Source organism: Ziziphus jujuba, chromosome 4, assembly GCF_031755915.1.
Source record: "Ziziphus jujuba cultivar Dongzao chromosome 4, ASM3175591v1".
NCBI classification, from domain to species: Eukaryota; Viridiplantae; Streptophyta; class Magnoliopsida; order Rosales; family Rhamnaceae; genus Ziziphus; species Ziziphus jujuba.
This window is the reverse complement of record NC_083382.1, coordinates 16,328,441-16,345,147: the sequence shown is the minus strand read 5'-3', so window position 1 is coordinate 16,345,147 and position 16,707 is coordinate 16,328,441. Positions and strand designations below refer to the sequence as shown.

Below are 16,707 nucleotides of genomic sequence, written 5' to 3'. Positions count from 1 at the left end.
TACTAATATCCTCAGTTCCTTTAGTAAAATTTAGATCATCAGTAAAGTTCACATTCAAACCATCAGTTATATCAAAATCCTTTACTCTTTCTCTAGATGATCCATCACCAACATCACTTGGTATATATCTTGAAGAAGGTGCCCAAGCTCCCTCTCATATAGCAGCAGCATCCTTAAACAATATATCTAACTAGTCAACAAATTTCAAATATGGGGCTCAAAATTTTGATGCTTCAGGATTTTCCTAAAATAATATTAAGTCATATATATACATGTCATGATATATATTAAATCAAAACTTAGAACATATTTAAACACTAAACAATAAAATTTAAACCCCACCTTCAATTTTGTCTCCCACCATTGATTATTAGTAAAAATCGTTTGTTTCAATAGATCCCACTTTATATCTGATTTATATATTTTTAAATTTTTCTAAAACTACCAATCTTTTTACATTGCATCCCATTTATTTTTTAATTGCTTGTAATCATAATTTTTATTAGTTACTTGAACAAATTTACTAACAATGTTTTTCCATCCAATCCTATTAAAACACACTGATGGTCGATTTCTAACTAATGTCTTGTTTACATAAATTTTGACAAATGATTCAAAAGTAAAATTATTTTTATCTGCTTTAACGTTTTTCTTTCCATTACCATCTCCTTTAATTTATTGAGTTGAATTTGATATTTTCTATTGAATGATTAAAATAAATAAAAATTAAAAAGTTAAATTAATAAATATAAATATAAATTTAAAAAGAATGATGTAAGTAGCAGATATAAAATTAATAATAGAATAAAATAAAAAATAATATCAAATCAATCAAATCTAAGTGTCATATTGTTTTTCCTCTATCTAGCTGTTATGCAAATACCAGTGGTGGTCTTTTAAAACAATGGCACTGTACCTTTTTCCGTTAAAACGTTTTTTTCCATTAAAACGTTTTTTTTTTTGGCTTGAATTTTTCCATTAAAACGTTGCCAAAGGACAAAAATGATTGATGTATTTACCAATAAAAAGATAAGAAGACAAACATGATTGATGTGGATTTTAAAATACTCAAACCAAAATAGAAAATTTATTACATTGAAAAAAGTATTAAATTGGGAAAAAAAATTTTAATTGGTAAACATTAAAAAAATAGAAGATTAAATAGGGGAAAAAAAATCAAACATAGAAGAATTTTTACATGGCGAAATAGAGGGGGGAAAAAAATCCGAACATTTAATCAGGGAAAAGTTTCAAATGAATGAAATTTTTAAGTGGAAGAAAAAAAAAAAAATCCAAGACATTAAATTAAAAAAAAAAAAATTGCTTTGGCTATTTTAAATTCCACACTGATCATTTTTACCGTTTGTCAAAAAACTACGTATAAATGTAGGTGGTCCAAAGACGAGTTTGTTTTTATTTTATTTCGTATTTTTGTGGTAAAATCATGGGTGCTGTGTACTGATGGATTCACAGATACAGATACAGATACAGATGCAGCAGCTAAATCCGTGCTGAAGATTGTATCATCCAATGCAATCTTGTATCATTCAATCAGGTTCAAACATCTGTCAAACATTATCAAATGGATGTACAGTTTTATTTATTTATTTATTATTATTACTATTGGCTGAAATAGTGCGTATGTGCAATGTATAAGAAATTATATACCCATGTTGATGTTTCGATGGTATGTATATCGTGGATCAAATATATAATTTTTATATAAAAATAAAATTTTGGTTTTTTGTTTTTTGATTTTTATATTTTTTTTAAAAGTAAAAGATAAAAAATTTGTTCTATTTTACTGGACATCACACATCATAACCCACTTGTAAGCGTCTCAACGATCTTTGTCAATTGCCTTTGGGTCTTTCAATCATCAAGCAAGCATTTAAAAGAAAGATACGGCATGTTTGGCAGGTTTTTCCTTTCTTGTTAATCTTGCTTTTGAAAGAAAGAAAGTACTTTATTGGAAGGTTTTCCTTTTTTCTCGATGCATCAAGACGGAAAGGCCCAAGCACAGATTTGGAGGTAGATTTGGTAAAATATCACAACGTATATGATATGATAATTTACCGATTTGAATATATTATAATGGATTAGATTAGCAGTAGCAGTAATTTCAATAAAATCCGATAACAGAAAGGATGATAATGAGTAAAATCCATTAAAATTTATTAGACGTATTAAATCCATTAATTAGGATATTTTTATAATTTATATGGTAAAATAATTTTATCATTAAATTAATTTTATATGAAAATTTAAATAATGATTCATTGTTTTAAATTTAATATTTTCTAATAGTTATGTTGAATTTTGAATGGTTGTTTGGTTTGTAATTTTTAAATATATATCATCAATGCATATTCTTTAGTTACGATGGATGTTTATTATGAGTTTAATTTGTAATATATTGAATTATTAATGCATATGATATTTTAGTATATGGATGCTGTTTTTTCCTTTTTAAATGTTTAATTTATCAACAAATATGCCCACTTGATCTTTTTTCTTTTTCTTTTTTTATTTATATTTTTTTAATAAAAAAAAAGGTTTCATTTTATCATTTTGATACCTAATCAAAATTTATTATATATGTCTAATGAGTTAACAGCTTGCGTGACATATTATATAAAAATTTAATGAATAGATTCAAATCTACATAGTACATATTTCAATACGAAAGTTTAACAGATTATATTGATAAAAAAATTTAACACAAATATGATAAGAACACGATTCAATACGCATGTTGCCAGGTCTATTTGAAAGCATATTATGTTAGGAATGATCACTTGACTACTAAAATGTGTTATGGATCTCCGACTCTAGTTATTAAACGTTCAAAACTCAAACAAATCAAAGCAATCCTAAACTCAGAAGTTAACTATCCATTCTCTACTAAGTGAATTCTTCACTCCTGGGAGTGGGGGGGCTAATTATGGGGTGAATTTAAATATCTAGACAAAACAAGAAGGTACCTTTAAGCCATTCAAATTAAAAAAACAATTGAAATTCTGTAATATAATTTATTTGAATTGTCCAAATTTAAATAGATTAATAGATTATAAATCATAATTAGAATGTTTTCTATTCCTAAATAATATTTTTATTTGTTTATTTTATTTCTTATTTAAAGCCTATATAAAGGCTTAAGCTGTCATACAAGGTACACACGACTATTTTATTCTACACGTTTTATTTATTTATGGAAAGTCTAAGGTCTCTTCTACTTGACTGTTGGAGGGCTTTTTGACCGATGCCATATGAATGCCCCCAGAGGTCTTCTAATGGGTTTTTCCTTATTTTATAGGCATCACAGGTTAATCAATGATAATGGAGGATGCACGACTATAGTTGTGTTTTTTGTATCAACAATTGTGAGCCACGTGTTTACAAGATTTTTACATTAACAATTGCCATAATTCTAACACTCTTTGGTATTGTTAGTGTTACCAAGAAAACCTTTTAACTTAAAATTAAACAAAGAAAAGTAGAGTTGCGATTTTACAAGGACATATAACATTGAAACTTCTCGGATACAATATTATCTCGCCCCTCCTTAAATTTAGCCATCATCTCCTTTGATATTGTTAGTGTTACTTACCAAGAAAACCTTTTAACTTAAAATTAAACAAAGAAAAAGTCCATGGTTAAAATCTTGAATATATGACTACAACACTATAAGGATGTTGCAGGAAGGTAGCATAATGGTAACTTGCAGAAGAATTTTAAGGCTTGAGAAGAAAATATGATTGTTATTCCCAAATATGCATATTAGAGTTTAGGCTTATCTTCTAATGGATGTAGAATATGTAATTGGCATCATACTCTTTGTAAATTCTATAGGGTTTTCTCGTATCTATTAAAAAATGTGCAGATGTGCAAAAATTAGTTTATTTGTTTGAGAAGTTCTTTGTGATTCATCTTCCATCTTATTAATTGATGATCTGAATTAACATATTTCAATTTAGCACTTTAATCAACTTCAATTTATTTGTTTCTATTTACTCTTCTCTGTTTCTATTTTTATTTTTATTTTTATTTTTTCTGTTGGATGGGAAACCAAGAAGAAGGGGAAGAAGAAGTAGAAAGTTTTGTTTTTTTAATTTTTTTTCCCCTTCTCTTATTTGATCTAGATTTTCAAATTAATCCCAATTTTTTTTTTCTTTTTTCTTTTCCAAACCTGGATGCTACTATCTTTCAAGAAAAAAAAGAAAAAAAAAAAAAAAAGAAGAAGAGAACCTTGATCGTAGTATTATATTTTATATTAAATTATGAAAAATATAATTTTATTCAATTATACTTTTACCCATTGCTAATTAATTTTAACACAAATTTACTAATAATAAAATATATTTCTAAATTGTTTTAAATCACTATATTTTAAAATAGGTTAAACCACCACCTATGTTTATATTAGACGACTGGTGTTCAGTAATGACATATGGCCGGTCATATCATGATATTTGATTCAGATCTCCATGTAAGGTGGCTAGATAATTTTCTAGATATGATCCTTTTCTAGATAATTTTCTGTCCTTTTTCTTGATTCAGATCTCCATGTAAGGTGGCTAGATAATTTTCTGTCGTTTTTCATCAATTATTCGTTTTTAGTTTGGGTAATACTCAATAATTATTCATTTAAAAATTAAAAAAAGAAAATTATATTGAATGCGTTCATCACTTTTTGACGATTGCACTGAGTAGATAATGGGGAAAGCTATAAATAAAATATTTAATTATATAGTCATATTATCATATTATATTAAAAAAGGTTAAATAGATGTACTATTGAAAGATAAAACAGCTACTCCAATTATCGGTTATCGGATATGATAAAATAATTGGTGATTGTACTATTGATGCATCAAGGATGTGCATGTGGATGATCTGGTGGTGGGTGGGATCTTTCTTAATTACCAAATATTGTGGACAGTGAGAGAGAGAGAGAGTACATATCCAATTATTGTGGACAGTGGCAATGCATGATAAAATCATTGGTGATAGTATTGATGGAAAAATAGGGAAAAAAAAAATCCAAATATATTAATGGGGTAAACATTTTTAACCATAAAAATTTTTAAGTGGAAAACTTTGTTCTGTTCTCTATTCTGTTGGACACAGTAAGAGAGAGAGAGTACATATCCGTCAGCTTTTAAAAGGAGAGAGTACTTATTGGCACCGGTACTTTTACAGGAAAAAAAAAAAAAAAAAAAAAGAGATCAAGAAAAAATGGAAGAAGGGAAAGAAGTCGATGTATCAGCACTGAAAGGCCAAGCAGAGATTTGGAAGCACATTACGTCGGGAATGATCTCTTCGCTACTGAAATGTGCTGTGGATCTTCGCATAGCCGACATTATACACACCCATGGTGGTCCAATGACATTGTCTGAAATAGCTTCCAAAATTTCCGACGCACCATCTCTTAGCATCTCAAGCCTCGAACGAGTTATGAGACTGTTGGTCTACAAGAACATCTTCGCCGCACATCATCCTTCGGACGTCGCAGGACAAACTCTGTACGGACTCACGGATCTGTCCAAATGGATATTGCAGGATTGCAAGCCAAATTTAGCGAAGCAGATACAACTTATAAACCATCCAGACTTCATGAGGCCATGGCAATACCTTAGCCAGAGTATCAGGGACGGTGATACTTGTTGTAATAAGGCCTTCGGTTGCACAGTTTATGAGTATGCAGCAACCCAGAAACCTGAGCTCGACCAGTTGCTAACTGATTGCTATTCGAACACCGCGGACACCGACACGGTTGCATTAATAGACGCGTATAAAGAAAATGGTGGGCTGAATGAGATTAGAACATTGGTTGATGTGGGTGGTAGGACAGGGAGAGACCTTCATGAGATCGTGAAAGCTAACCCACATATCAAAGGAATCAACTTTGATCTGCCACGAATCATTGCCGCAGCACCCACCTATGAAGGTGTTACAAATGTTGCAGGTGATATGTTTGACTCTATTCCTAGTGGAGACGCTCTTTTGTTGAAGGTAATAGCTTAGTATATAATTTGCTTTATTGTTATTAATCTATAGTAGCTTTATTTTTTTATTTTGTTGGGAGAAAAAAAAAATCTCATTCTTATGCTATGCCATGCAAAATTTTTCTGTAAAAATTTGCAAATAGGCCAAAGGCGCTTTCTAAACTACTGCTTGGCAAAAACAATTGCAAGGTGATTTTTCAATGATTTAGTGTTTCATAGAATTTACTTATTTGGTGATTTATAAAGAAGCACCAATTAGGTGATTCCTTATATATATATATATATATATATTTTTTTTTTTTTTGGGGGGTGTTAAATCTCATAAATCACTTTTTACATAAGAAGTGAGTTCTATTGAATCATTCCCAAATGGGCCGTAAATCATCCATAGCCACTCACATCACCGAAGAGAAACCACCGTGCAGAGGCTGGCTTTAATCTCAAAGAACTCCAGCAATAAGGAAAATGTAAATCATTTTATGAGTCGGGTTAGGGGAATTTGGATGTTTGATGCTGGTGAAGGAGGTTGGGGTTTGTTAATGAGTGAAACACACCGTTCATTTTTTTTTTTCTTTTGTTTTTTTTTTTTTTTTTGGTTTGGTCCAAGTGAAAATATACTACCAATTATATATATATATATATTAACATACCAATTAGATATTTGAAAAATGCTATTTAAAATATTTGTATGGTGCATCTGTGACATTGTTCAAGAAAAAAAGAAAAGAAAAAAGCAGGGGCCACTTTAAGAACAACCCAGAAGCGCAAGATCAGTAAGTATAATTAATCTTTTGCTTCTAATCAAAACTTATTTGTTTTAGGTGTTAACAATGTGTGAGAGTTGAACGAAAATTGAATTTCTAATAATGAAACTAAAAAAGGGGTTTTTAATGTTTAATATATGTGTCATTTACAATAATTACTACAGAGATATTTTATATTTGATATAATATTACAATGCAGACTACGCTGCGTGATTGGCCTGACGACATAGTGCTGGAAATTTTGAAGAATTGTCGCAAAGCAATACCTGATAAAAATGGAAAAGTTATTATTTTAGACACTGTTGCTGAAGGAAAAAATCACCGGCTTGAGGAATCGTACATGAGATCAGATATTTTTTTGTTGGTGGTTACAGGTGCAAGGCAAAAAACAGAAATGGAATGGAAAAATGTGATAAATGAAGCGGGTTTCCCTCGTTACAAAGTCATCAAAATTCCTTCCATGCTTTCCATCATTGAGGCCTATCCTAACTAATTAATCAACAACATCCATAATATTATTGCCTATCATATAATAATGATCTTTTAATGTTTAGGTACCTTGGCATTATATATTATATTTAGAGACATTTTGTGTGTGACAATGGTATGCTATTGTTAATAGACATTTTGTGTGTGACAATGGTATGCTATTGTTAATGTACTTAGTTGTATGGTATGTTATTGAATAAACTTGAATTTTGGTAAGTCAGGGCAAACAGAGAGGGCCTCGGTGGCTCAATTCTCTTTTGTTGTTTGATGCTCGTAGTATTATTTCTTAATGCAAGGTAAGAGAGGGCCTAAATTGATAGGGCACTTGGCTGCCCATATGTGCCCTTGTGTCAAAGTCCCATGTATTTGCACTTATTGTAGAAGCTTGTATTTTACCTAGTAAAAAAAAAAAAAAAAAAGCTTATGCATGATAGTATTAAATCATATGACATTTTAAAAAAAAAAAATCATTACAAAAATAATATTAAATTGTTAACTGGACCTGAACTATACAAAATTTGGTACTTTAACTCCTAAAAGTATACAAAATTTGATATTTAGCTACTGAATTACACAAGATTTAGCACTTTAGTCTTTCAATTTTTTTATTAGATGCTGCAAGGACTATGTTTGCCCCTCACTATTCCTCTTTATTTCCACACATGACATGGACGTGATCCAAATCATCAAGGAGTTGACAAAAATAATTTAAGGATTATTCTCACCAAAAATATATCAGTTCATAGACAAAAAGAAAAAAAAAGGGACTAAAATGCCGAAACTATAATTCACGGAAGACTAGCCAATTACCCTAATATTAAAAAGAGATTTTACCCACTAGGTTTGAAGATAACTATAACAAGTCAAAGATGGCATGTAAGAGGAACATTGAAAGCTAAAAACAAGCTAAATGTGCACCCCTCTCTTTTTATCCTCTTTTGCCCGAAGTCAAATCTTTCTAAATTATCAAGTCTTCAACTTTTGTATTTTATGTTGTTTTCAATGTTGCTGGAATACCCAACAATTAAAATAGAAATTTACCCCAAAAAAACAATTAAGATAGAAAAATAGTTAATTTCATGTTTAGTCTTTATGCTATACTACCATTTATAAATTGGTCCCTAAATTTTTTTTGACATTTTAGTCCTCAAACTAGTTCAAGTATTGCGCCATTGTCCATCCATTCAAAATCATATACTTTTAGGACCAATTTGTATATAAGATATAGTTTAAGGATTAATTTGTAATGCCTAATATAACTTGATGATTAAATATGATGTTGAATTCACTACATATTTAATTTTCAAATTATGTGAAGCATTATATACTGATTTTCAAACTGTCTTATATTACAAATTAATTCCTAATATAATATTTGCATATGCATCTAATGGATTTTGAACAGAATATATGGTGCAACATTGTAACAGTTTAAAGTATCAATAAAGTTTAGTTCTGTGTCAATAAGAAAACAAAAAAACAGAAAAAAGAAAAAAAGGGGACTGTGTTTAATGTAAAAGTGATAACCGATACATCTTTTCCAATTCTACTATAATGTTCTTGTAACAGGATGATTTTGTTAAAGGCTTAATAGAATGTAAAATATATTTTCATGTTATTTTTTGCATTTGATTTATAAGACTGCAAGTTTCTTTTTGCACCTTATTAATTAAGTTAATTCAGCTATATCGTTTGTTATTGGAACTTTTAATTAGACCTAACAATTCGTATTCATGGGTCGTGTTTGTGTCAATTCGTTTAATAATTGTGTTAAAAATGCTTAATCCGAACACGATCCATTTATTAATTATATTAAGTACTTAAAATACTAACCTAACTTGTTTGTAAACATGTCAATACGATACAACCTGTTTAATATGATTACTTTAACGGGTTGTGTTGACCTATTAACTTGTTAACCTGAAATTGACCCGTTAATCCAAAAACTAACCTACTAACCCGAAAACTAACCTATTTATTTTTGTTTTATTAAAGATTTATTTTTTGTCTTTAAAAAATTAATAATAAAAAATTATTTTTATAAAGTTTTTAATTTATAATATTTTTTTATTTATTAAATATCATATCATGGATAAAATTATAATTTAAAATTAAATTTAAATGGATTGTAATAGGTATATAATAGAGGTGGTAATTTGGGTCATGACATGATGACACGACTCGAAAATGATACGGAATAAATGGGTTTAGGTTTATCATAAATAGGTTCGGATCATAATCGAATCAACCCGTTTAACATGATTATTAATTGTGTCATTTTTGGATTGACACGTTTAACTCGAAATTGATCCGTTATGATCTATTTATTAACCGTATCAGTTTCAGCCCTACACTATTATATACCTATTACAACCCATTTAAATTTAATTTTAAATTATAATTTTACCTATAATATATTATTTAATAAATAAAAATATTATAAATTAAAAAACTCTATAAAAGTAATTTTTTATAAAAGCACATGTATCGAAATTTATGTATGGTGGATTAAGATTTGCAAATATAATTTGAAGGTATATTACCATGAAATTTAGATATTGTATCTTAATTGTTTTAATACTTCAATTATTTTTATGTTGTTTTTTTTTAATTATTATTTTTAAATCATTTTCAAATATGGAGCTTGATTTTCAAGTTAGTAAAATAGGTATATTAATAACCAAGTTAATTTTCAATAAATAGATTAATTTTAGATTAATAGGTTAATAGGTCAATATTTAGGTTAATAGGTTAACAGATCAATACGACCTGTTTAGCACGATTAGTTTTACAGGTTGTTCTGTTTATAAATAGGTTGGGTTAGTATTTTAAATACCTAATACGATTAATAAACAGGTCGGATTAGGGTTGAGCATTTTCGACACGATTATTAAACAGGTTGATACAAACTCGACACGTGGACACGAATTGCCATCTCTGTATAATCGTGTCGGGTTGAAATTGACATATTTAATAAGTGGGTCATAACGGGTCAATTTCGAGTTAAACAGGTCAACCCAAAAATGACACAATTAATAATCATGTTAAACGGGTTGACCAGATTATGATCCGAGCCCATTTATGATAAACCCAAACCTATTTATTCCGTATTGTTTTTGAGTCGTATCGCCGTGTCATGACCCAAATTGCCACTTCTACTTTTAATTGCATTTGAGTTGTCTCATATTCTTGCCTATTTCCTTCTCTCTTTAGATTTACCAGAGATCCAATTGTCCAGGAGAGGCTGAGAATGTACAAAGAAAATCCTGCATGTTATGGAATTAATAAAGGTTGAAGTTTTATTATCTTAGTCAAATTTCTCTCTCTCTCCTCCTGTCTCTTTCTTTCTTCTTCTCCTTTCCCCTCTCTCTATCTCTATTTTTTGTTCATAAGTTTTTCAGTCATATTGTTGTAAACTTGGAAATATTAGATATTAAATACTGCAAACAAAGGATATATAAATCATAAGAAAAGACTGACCTTGGTTATTGCTTGTAAAACAAGGATGAAATTCTCTGGATGCCATAATTTGAAGGATTAGCTTTACCCTGTGATCAACTAGGAATTTAAATAAAGCACTGGATTTTCATGAAAGGTGAAAACTGAGAAGTGTATATGATCAATAAAAGTGATATTACTACCAACTTTCTTACTTTTAATCCTTGCAGGTGTCTTGACACTCGAAAAGTCTTACTTCCTGGTGATTTAGTACAGGTTTATTTTTCACTCAACTGACTTGGAAAAATATTGCTGCCTTAATACTACCTATTATTTCAATGAATAAAATTCTTGATGGAGAGAAACTCACAAGAAAAATTTCCTTGTATCAATAGCATGTAATTCATATCATTTTGATGACTTGTTATACTTGGATGCATTATAATTAGATCTTGTCCCTTTCTTTCTTATTATTTTTTTTTTTTGATTTTTTATGAGAACCATAAAATTATTTAAAATAACAACCACTGAATACATAAAAGAGAGAAAAAAAACTAGCAAAAGACCTCAACAAATTGTTGATGATATTTTGTTTTTCCTGTTGGCAGTATGCTTCACATTGCTAGGTTGGCAATGCTTGATTCTGGCAAACTAAGGAAGATTAATACTTTGAAATTGATTATTGAGCTTGATAAGGCAAAAGATCTTTTAACGGATTCCATAAGGTTTGTTTTCTTTTGACTATCATAACCTTTTGTTTTTCAGAACTAAATTTACGTGAAGCTTCATTCAAAATTTTTATTCTTCTAAGCAATATTTAATGTATCTCTCTCTCTCTCTCTCTCTCTCTCTCTCTCTCTCTATAAATATATTATATATATATATATATATATATATATATATGTATATATATGTATGAGCATCAAGATTCTTAGGTGTCTATTGATAAGTATTGTATACGATTGGTTTTCATCTATTATTGATATATGTATATTGCTATAGGGGTTAGGATTGCGTTTTGATTTGATAAGGGTACAGGGGCTAATGATAAGCCTGCATCATGTATTTTAGTATTTATACATGTATAACATTTTGAGCAATACAAGTCTCCTTTATTTTATTTTACTAGTTATTGAAAAATCACATGGTATCAGAGTTTCTTTAAAGCTCTAGTGAGTAATTCAGATTCAATGGGTTCCTTCTCCTTTGTTGTAGTCCCTACTCCTACCATACTAAATCTTTCTAATGTTACTCTTCCTAACTATAGTTTTCCTTTGAGATTAGAGCAAAACAACTGCATCATTTGGAAGTCATAAATCTTGCCAGCAATTATTAGCAATGACATAGAATGCTTTTTGAACGGTAGCTTGGTTCCACCACCTTTTACAAAAATATTTAGTGCAATCCATGATGGGCAAATTGTGGAGACTCAAGTTCCAAATCCATATTACTTTGAGTGGAGAAGACTGGATCAATCTATCACATCAAGTATACACACTCAAATCTTGAAGGCTTTAAAAGCAATGATGTCTCATCAACTTTGGTGTGCCATTGAACATCTTTTTGGAAGTCAATCTCGAGAAAAAATCATGCAACTCAAAGTTCAGTTTCAAAACAAAAGAGGACTCACTGTCGAGGGCTGCTTATTTTACAAAGATGAAGAGTATTGCTGATTGCTTGATTATATCACTGACAAATATTTTATTATGCAGATATTATGATTACCACTAGAATTTCGATGCTGCCATTACCAACATTAATTCCAACCGTATGCCTTTCGATATTGATGATGTGCAGTCCCTTTTATTGAATCAGGAAGTGCCGATTCTTCAAGCAACTCTGCTTGAAATTATGTCTGCATAAGTTCCTGACATGCAACTACAAAAGATACAATTCTGGTCGAACCTACAACTCTAGCCATGGTAATGATTCTACTTGTAGATATGAATCCAATTACACAAATTGTGGACAGCCAAATAACAAAAGCAATTTCTCCACTCACGGGCATGACGAAGGACATGGAAGAGGAGCCCAAAATAATAACAATCGCATATTTTTCCAATTTGCAAAATAGCAGGACAGGATGCAGATAAATGCTGGGATCGCTTTGATGAAAATTTCACTATCCAGAACAATAACAATGCTTTTTATGCCTCAACAGATGTGATACTACCAACAACATCACTTCTCCATCAAATATAACCAAAAGATGTGACTATTTTGGTGATGACAAATTGATCATTGGCAATGGCCAAGGGAAATTAGACATGCACACTGGTTTTTCAAATTTTAATACTCATTATGGTATAATTAAATTGAACAATGTGTTCATGTTCCACAAATTAAAAAAAGAAAAAAGAAAAATGTATATCTCATTCGACAATTGATAATAATGCTATTCTAGAGTTTCATACTATATATGTATATAAGGTGTCAAATCAAGATTTACATGTAAACCTAGGAAATAAAACTTGTAAATAATTTTTCTAAGACAACCAAGAATTTACTTGACCATATATATTAAAAATGTAATTTAAAAAAGCAAAATTATTGCTTTAAAATATATTTTAGAAAAATGCTACAAAATAAGTTTTAATTGATTTTAGTTTATCTTACTTTTCTTTAATTTCTTTACTTTTTTTTCCTTCCTAATCAATTAATGATGAGCTATTTGACCACCTAGAGTTTTTACAAAACTAAAACCAAATTCATAGTACTCCTACATTCTTAATATATCATAAATTTATCCACAAAAAAATTGTATAAACCTGCATAGACCGAATGATTATTGAAAGTGAAGAGGAGATTTAGCATTATTAAACGAAGAGCATAAAAGATACCTTGTCAGGACCCGTCCAGAATTCCTTCCCCGGAACCCTAGACAGCCCTGATCCCAGGGAAACCCTACCGGACCCTCCAAAGGAAAATCCGACAGAGCCTCCCCTAAGGGATTTACTTACCACAACTTACCTGCACTGAAAACACAGTTCTAAAAACATCCCCTTATTCCTCCCACAAACTACAAACTGATTCCACAAATTCCAGCACTTCTCAAAGCAACAACAGTCCAGTGCATAAATAAAACAGAAGTATTCCAATAGTATACAGAGCTTTAAGAAGTGCTAAACAACAGAAATACAACAAGGCTGAAAAGAAATAATACACTGAAATGAAAGAGTACAAAGAAACTTCTCGAAACACAACAGCAGCGGAAAACTTGGTTCGCTCCGGAAGAACGTCTACCACCACTTGCACCTAAGGGAACGGAATTTAAGAGTGTGAGATGCTAATCATCTCCGTGAGTAACCCGAACTACTGAACACCTTTTAATAATAATAATAAAATAATAATAATTAAGGAGTGGAACAAATACCAACAATTAATAATAAATAATAATAACCTTTGGAAAATAATGATTTCCCTCAAAACTCTCACCAATCGCTCCGTTTGAAATGTTCCCTTTTTAAAACCTTTTCGCAAAACCCAATGTGCATACCTCCCAAAAACCAAGGGATTAAATAATTTAACAACAACAATTAAATAAATACATACCCCAAATATATAATAAAAATATAATAAATTATAATAAATAAATTTTGAACACCTTTGGGGTTTAAACCATTATTTACAATTACATCGACAATTACACCTGACGCACCACACCATATACCGGTGATGCCCTCCGATACCCAGCGTCCCGAGCACCGACTGGCGGGAGGTTAAAGAGAGAAACCTGCAGTGGTCACTTCGGCGTCCCGACAGTACCGACTGCTAAAAACCATCACCCGGCCAAGGAGGGGGGCGGCTGTGCGCAACAATAACCTTGCCTGCCCACGGTCCAATGGCAACTCACGGGTGAAGTAATAACCGCACGCTAAACCACATAATAACCGCGTGCTAAACCACGTGTCCATACACCATACACCAGAACACCAATACTGTATGAGTGCGTCTAAAAATAAACAATAATAACCAACCGTACCGTTTTTTCAAAAACCACCGTGGGAAGTATACCAAAATTTCACAAAACACCATCCCACATATTTTATCCAATAACCCGGTACGAAACAGCGATAATCAACAAACCACAATTTTCCTCGAAATACGAGATGCAACCATAAAAATACCGCGGGCATAATTTATAAAATTTAACCAAATATTTTCATAAAATATTTAACCTAATTATGCCCGAGAAATCACATTTGAAACCACGTGAAATTAATACCGAAACATACCTTGCTCATGCATAACAAATAATTTAAATTAAACCGCATTAAAATCATAATTAAACCACACCACATGAGCATAATTAAATACTAACTTAAATACCAATTAAATTTAATTAATTGCCCAAAATAATTTTTGAAGGTGGGTCACTCACCTGGAGAGCGCAAATCAACTAAGATCCTCCTCGGGATCCACTCCACTACTCGCGCGTGCACCTAAACAACCACAGTGCACAAACCAAAAATATTAATATTTTATTCGGGAAATTCCCAAATGGATACCCGGGGAGCGAACACCAAGCGAAATCTAAGGGTTACGAGTTATATACCGAATCGAAGCTCGCGTGATGAGGATCACGGATTCGGTCTTACTTTCCGGTGATCGAACCCGACGGGGTCGGAATCTCGCCGGAAAGCTTTTCGAGTTTCGGCTCCGCAATTCTCCCAAACCGTCGCGAATTGGCGGAAACGGAAGTCGGATTTGGGTTCAGGAGGTCGAACACTGCGGACTGGAGCTGGCCGGAATTTTCGGGTACTCGCCGGAACAGTAATTTCCGGCGGGCCGCCACGTCACCGGCAACCGTCACCGGAACAGTATTTTCCGACGGTGGCCGTTTGCTGTGAAATTTTGCAGATTTGTAGATCGTGAGGAGAGCAATCCAACGGGACCGACGGTGAGCAAAACGGAGGTCGGACGGCGGAGAAATCACCGTTTGAAGATTTTCGACCCCTCGCCGGAAAACGCTCCGATCCCGGCGCGTCGGTGGTCCGATGGCCGTGATTTTTGGTGGGTAGGCCGGACTTGAGGAGAGGATCAAGGCTGTCAGGCGCGTGTGGCCGGAAAATGGCCGGAACAGTGCCGATTCGCGGTGGCCGGCGGTGGAGGGGAAAAATCGCCGCCAAACTTCGGACGTCCGATCCGGGCGCGTCCGGAGGCCGTTCGCCGTGAAATTTGGAGGTTTTGCCGGAAATGAGGTGGGCAAGCTTTCTGTCCGGCGCATGTACAGTAACTCAGCGGGAACAGTGGCAAAATCCGGTGGCCGGCGGTGGCTCTCTCTCTCTTTTTCTCTCTCCTCTCTCTCTTTCTCTCTCTTCTCTCTCTTCCCCGAGAATTTTAACAAATAAAAACCCTTGTGTGACACTGTTCATGCCACGTGGACCAATCAGAAGTTGACACGTGGCATTTCACTGTTCACCGACCAAAAAAAACATTAAAATAATACGGTATCCGGTAAACTTCAAACGTCCATAACTTTTTAACCGGATGTCCGTTTTGAGCGTGCTGCTAGTCTGTGAACTCGTATCAACGAGCACTTCACAACCATGCATGAGTCAAAGCTCAATTCCCCATAAACAAAAAGTCAACTCCAGCACCCCTTGGACAGTTTGGACCGCAACTTGTTTCGTCCATAACTTTCAAACCGTAGCTCCGTTTTCAACGTGCTACCAGTCTACGAACTCGTGGCATCGTGCACTTCGCCACGGTACCCTAGTCATCTCGAAATTCCCACCGAGTCAAAAAGTCAACTTTTGACCCCTTCGGTCAACGGTCAACGGTCAACGTGCACGGATTCCGGTGCGATTTGGGACGGGGTGTTACATACCTTACCTCCTTAAAAAACAATCTTATGCATGATTTCGTTAGTTTTATATGCCCATGTATATATATATATATATATAGGGTATCTAATCCATTGGAGGCATTTATTTAAGGGTTTATAGTTGATTACGAGTCTAGGGGATCCGCATTCTAGTTTAGCATTTTTCTGAACATAAAAAGCA

At 32.4% G+C, this 16,707-nt stretch overlaps 1 protein-coding gene and 1 long non-coding RNA gene across 2 annotated transcripts; one reads left to right on the top strand and one right to left on the bottom strand.

Moving 5' to 3' along the window:
- The first annotated feature begins 5,082 nt into the window (after positions 1-5,082).
- LOC125421749 (desmethylxanthohumol 6'-O-methyltransferase-like) lies at positions 5,083-7,448 on the top strand. Its single transcript, XM_048471181.2, has 2 exons — positions 5,083-6,015; positions 6,972-7,448. The coding sequence occupies exons 1-2, from the start codon at positions 5,239-5,241 to the stop codon at positions 7,263-7,265; spliced, it is 1,071 nt and encodes a 356-aa protein (XP_048327138.2). The 5' UTR covers positions 5,083-5,238; the 3' UTR covers positions 7,266-7,448.
- Positions 7,449-13,706: 6,258 nt separating this feature from the next.
- Positions 13,707-15,891, bottom strand: LOC132803362 (uncharacterized). The gene is made up of 3 exons (XR_009638542.1): positions 15,255-15,891; positions 15,081-15,141; positions 13,707-13,954 (listed from the first exon to the last, which is right to left on the bottom strand). It is a non-coding gene; the product is annotated as an uncharacterized LOC132803362 (long non-coding RNA).
- Between the last annotated feature and the right edge of the window lie 816 nt (positions 15,892-16,707).

Coding starts and splice junctions, on each gene's coding strand:
- LOC125421749 (XM_048471181.2), top strand. CDS start 5,239: ATGGAAGAAGGGAAAGAAGTCGATGTATCAGCACTGAAAGGCCAAGCA. Junction 6,016..6,971: donor GAGACGCTCTTTTGTTGAAG/GTAATAGCTTAG, acceptor ATTACAATGCAG/ACTACGCTGCGTGATTGGCC.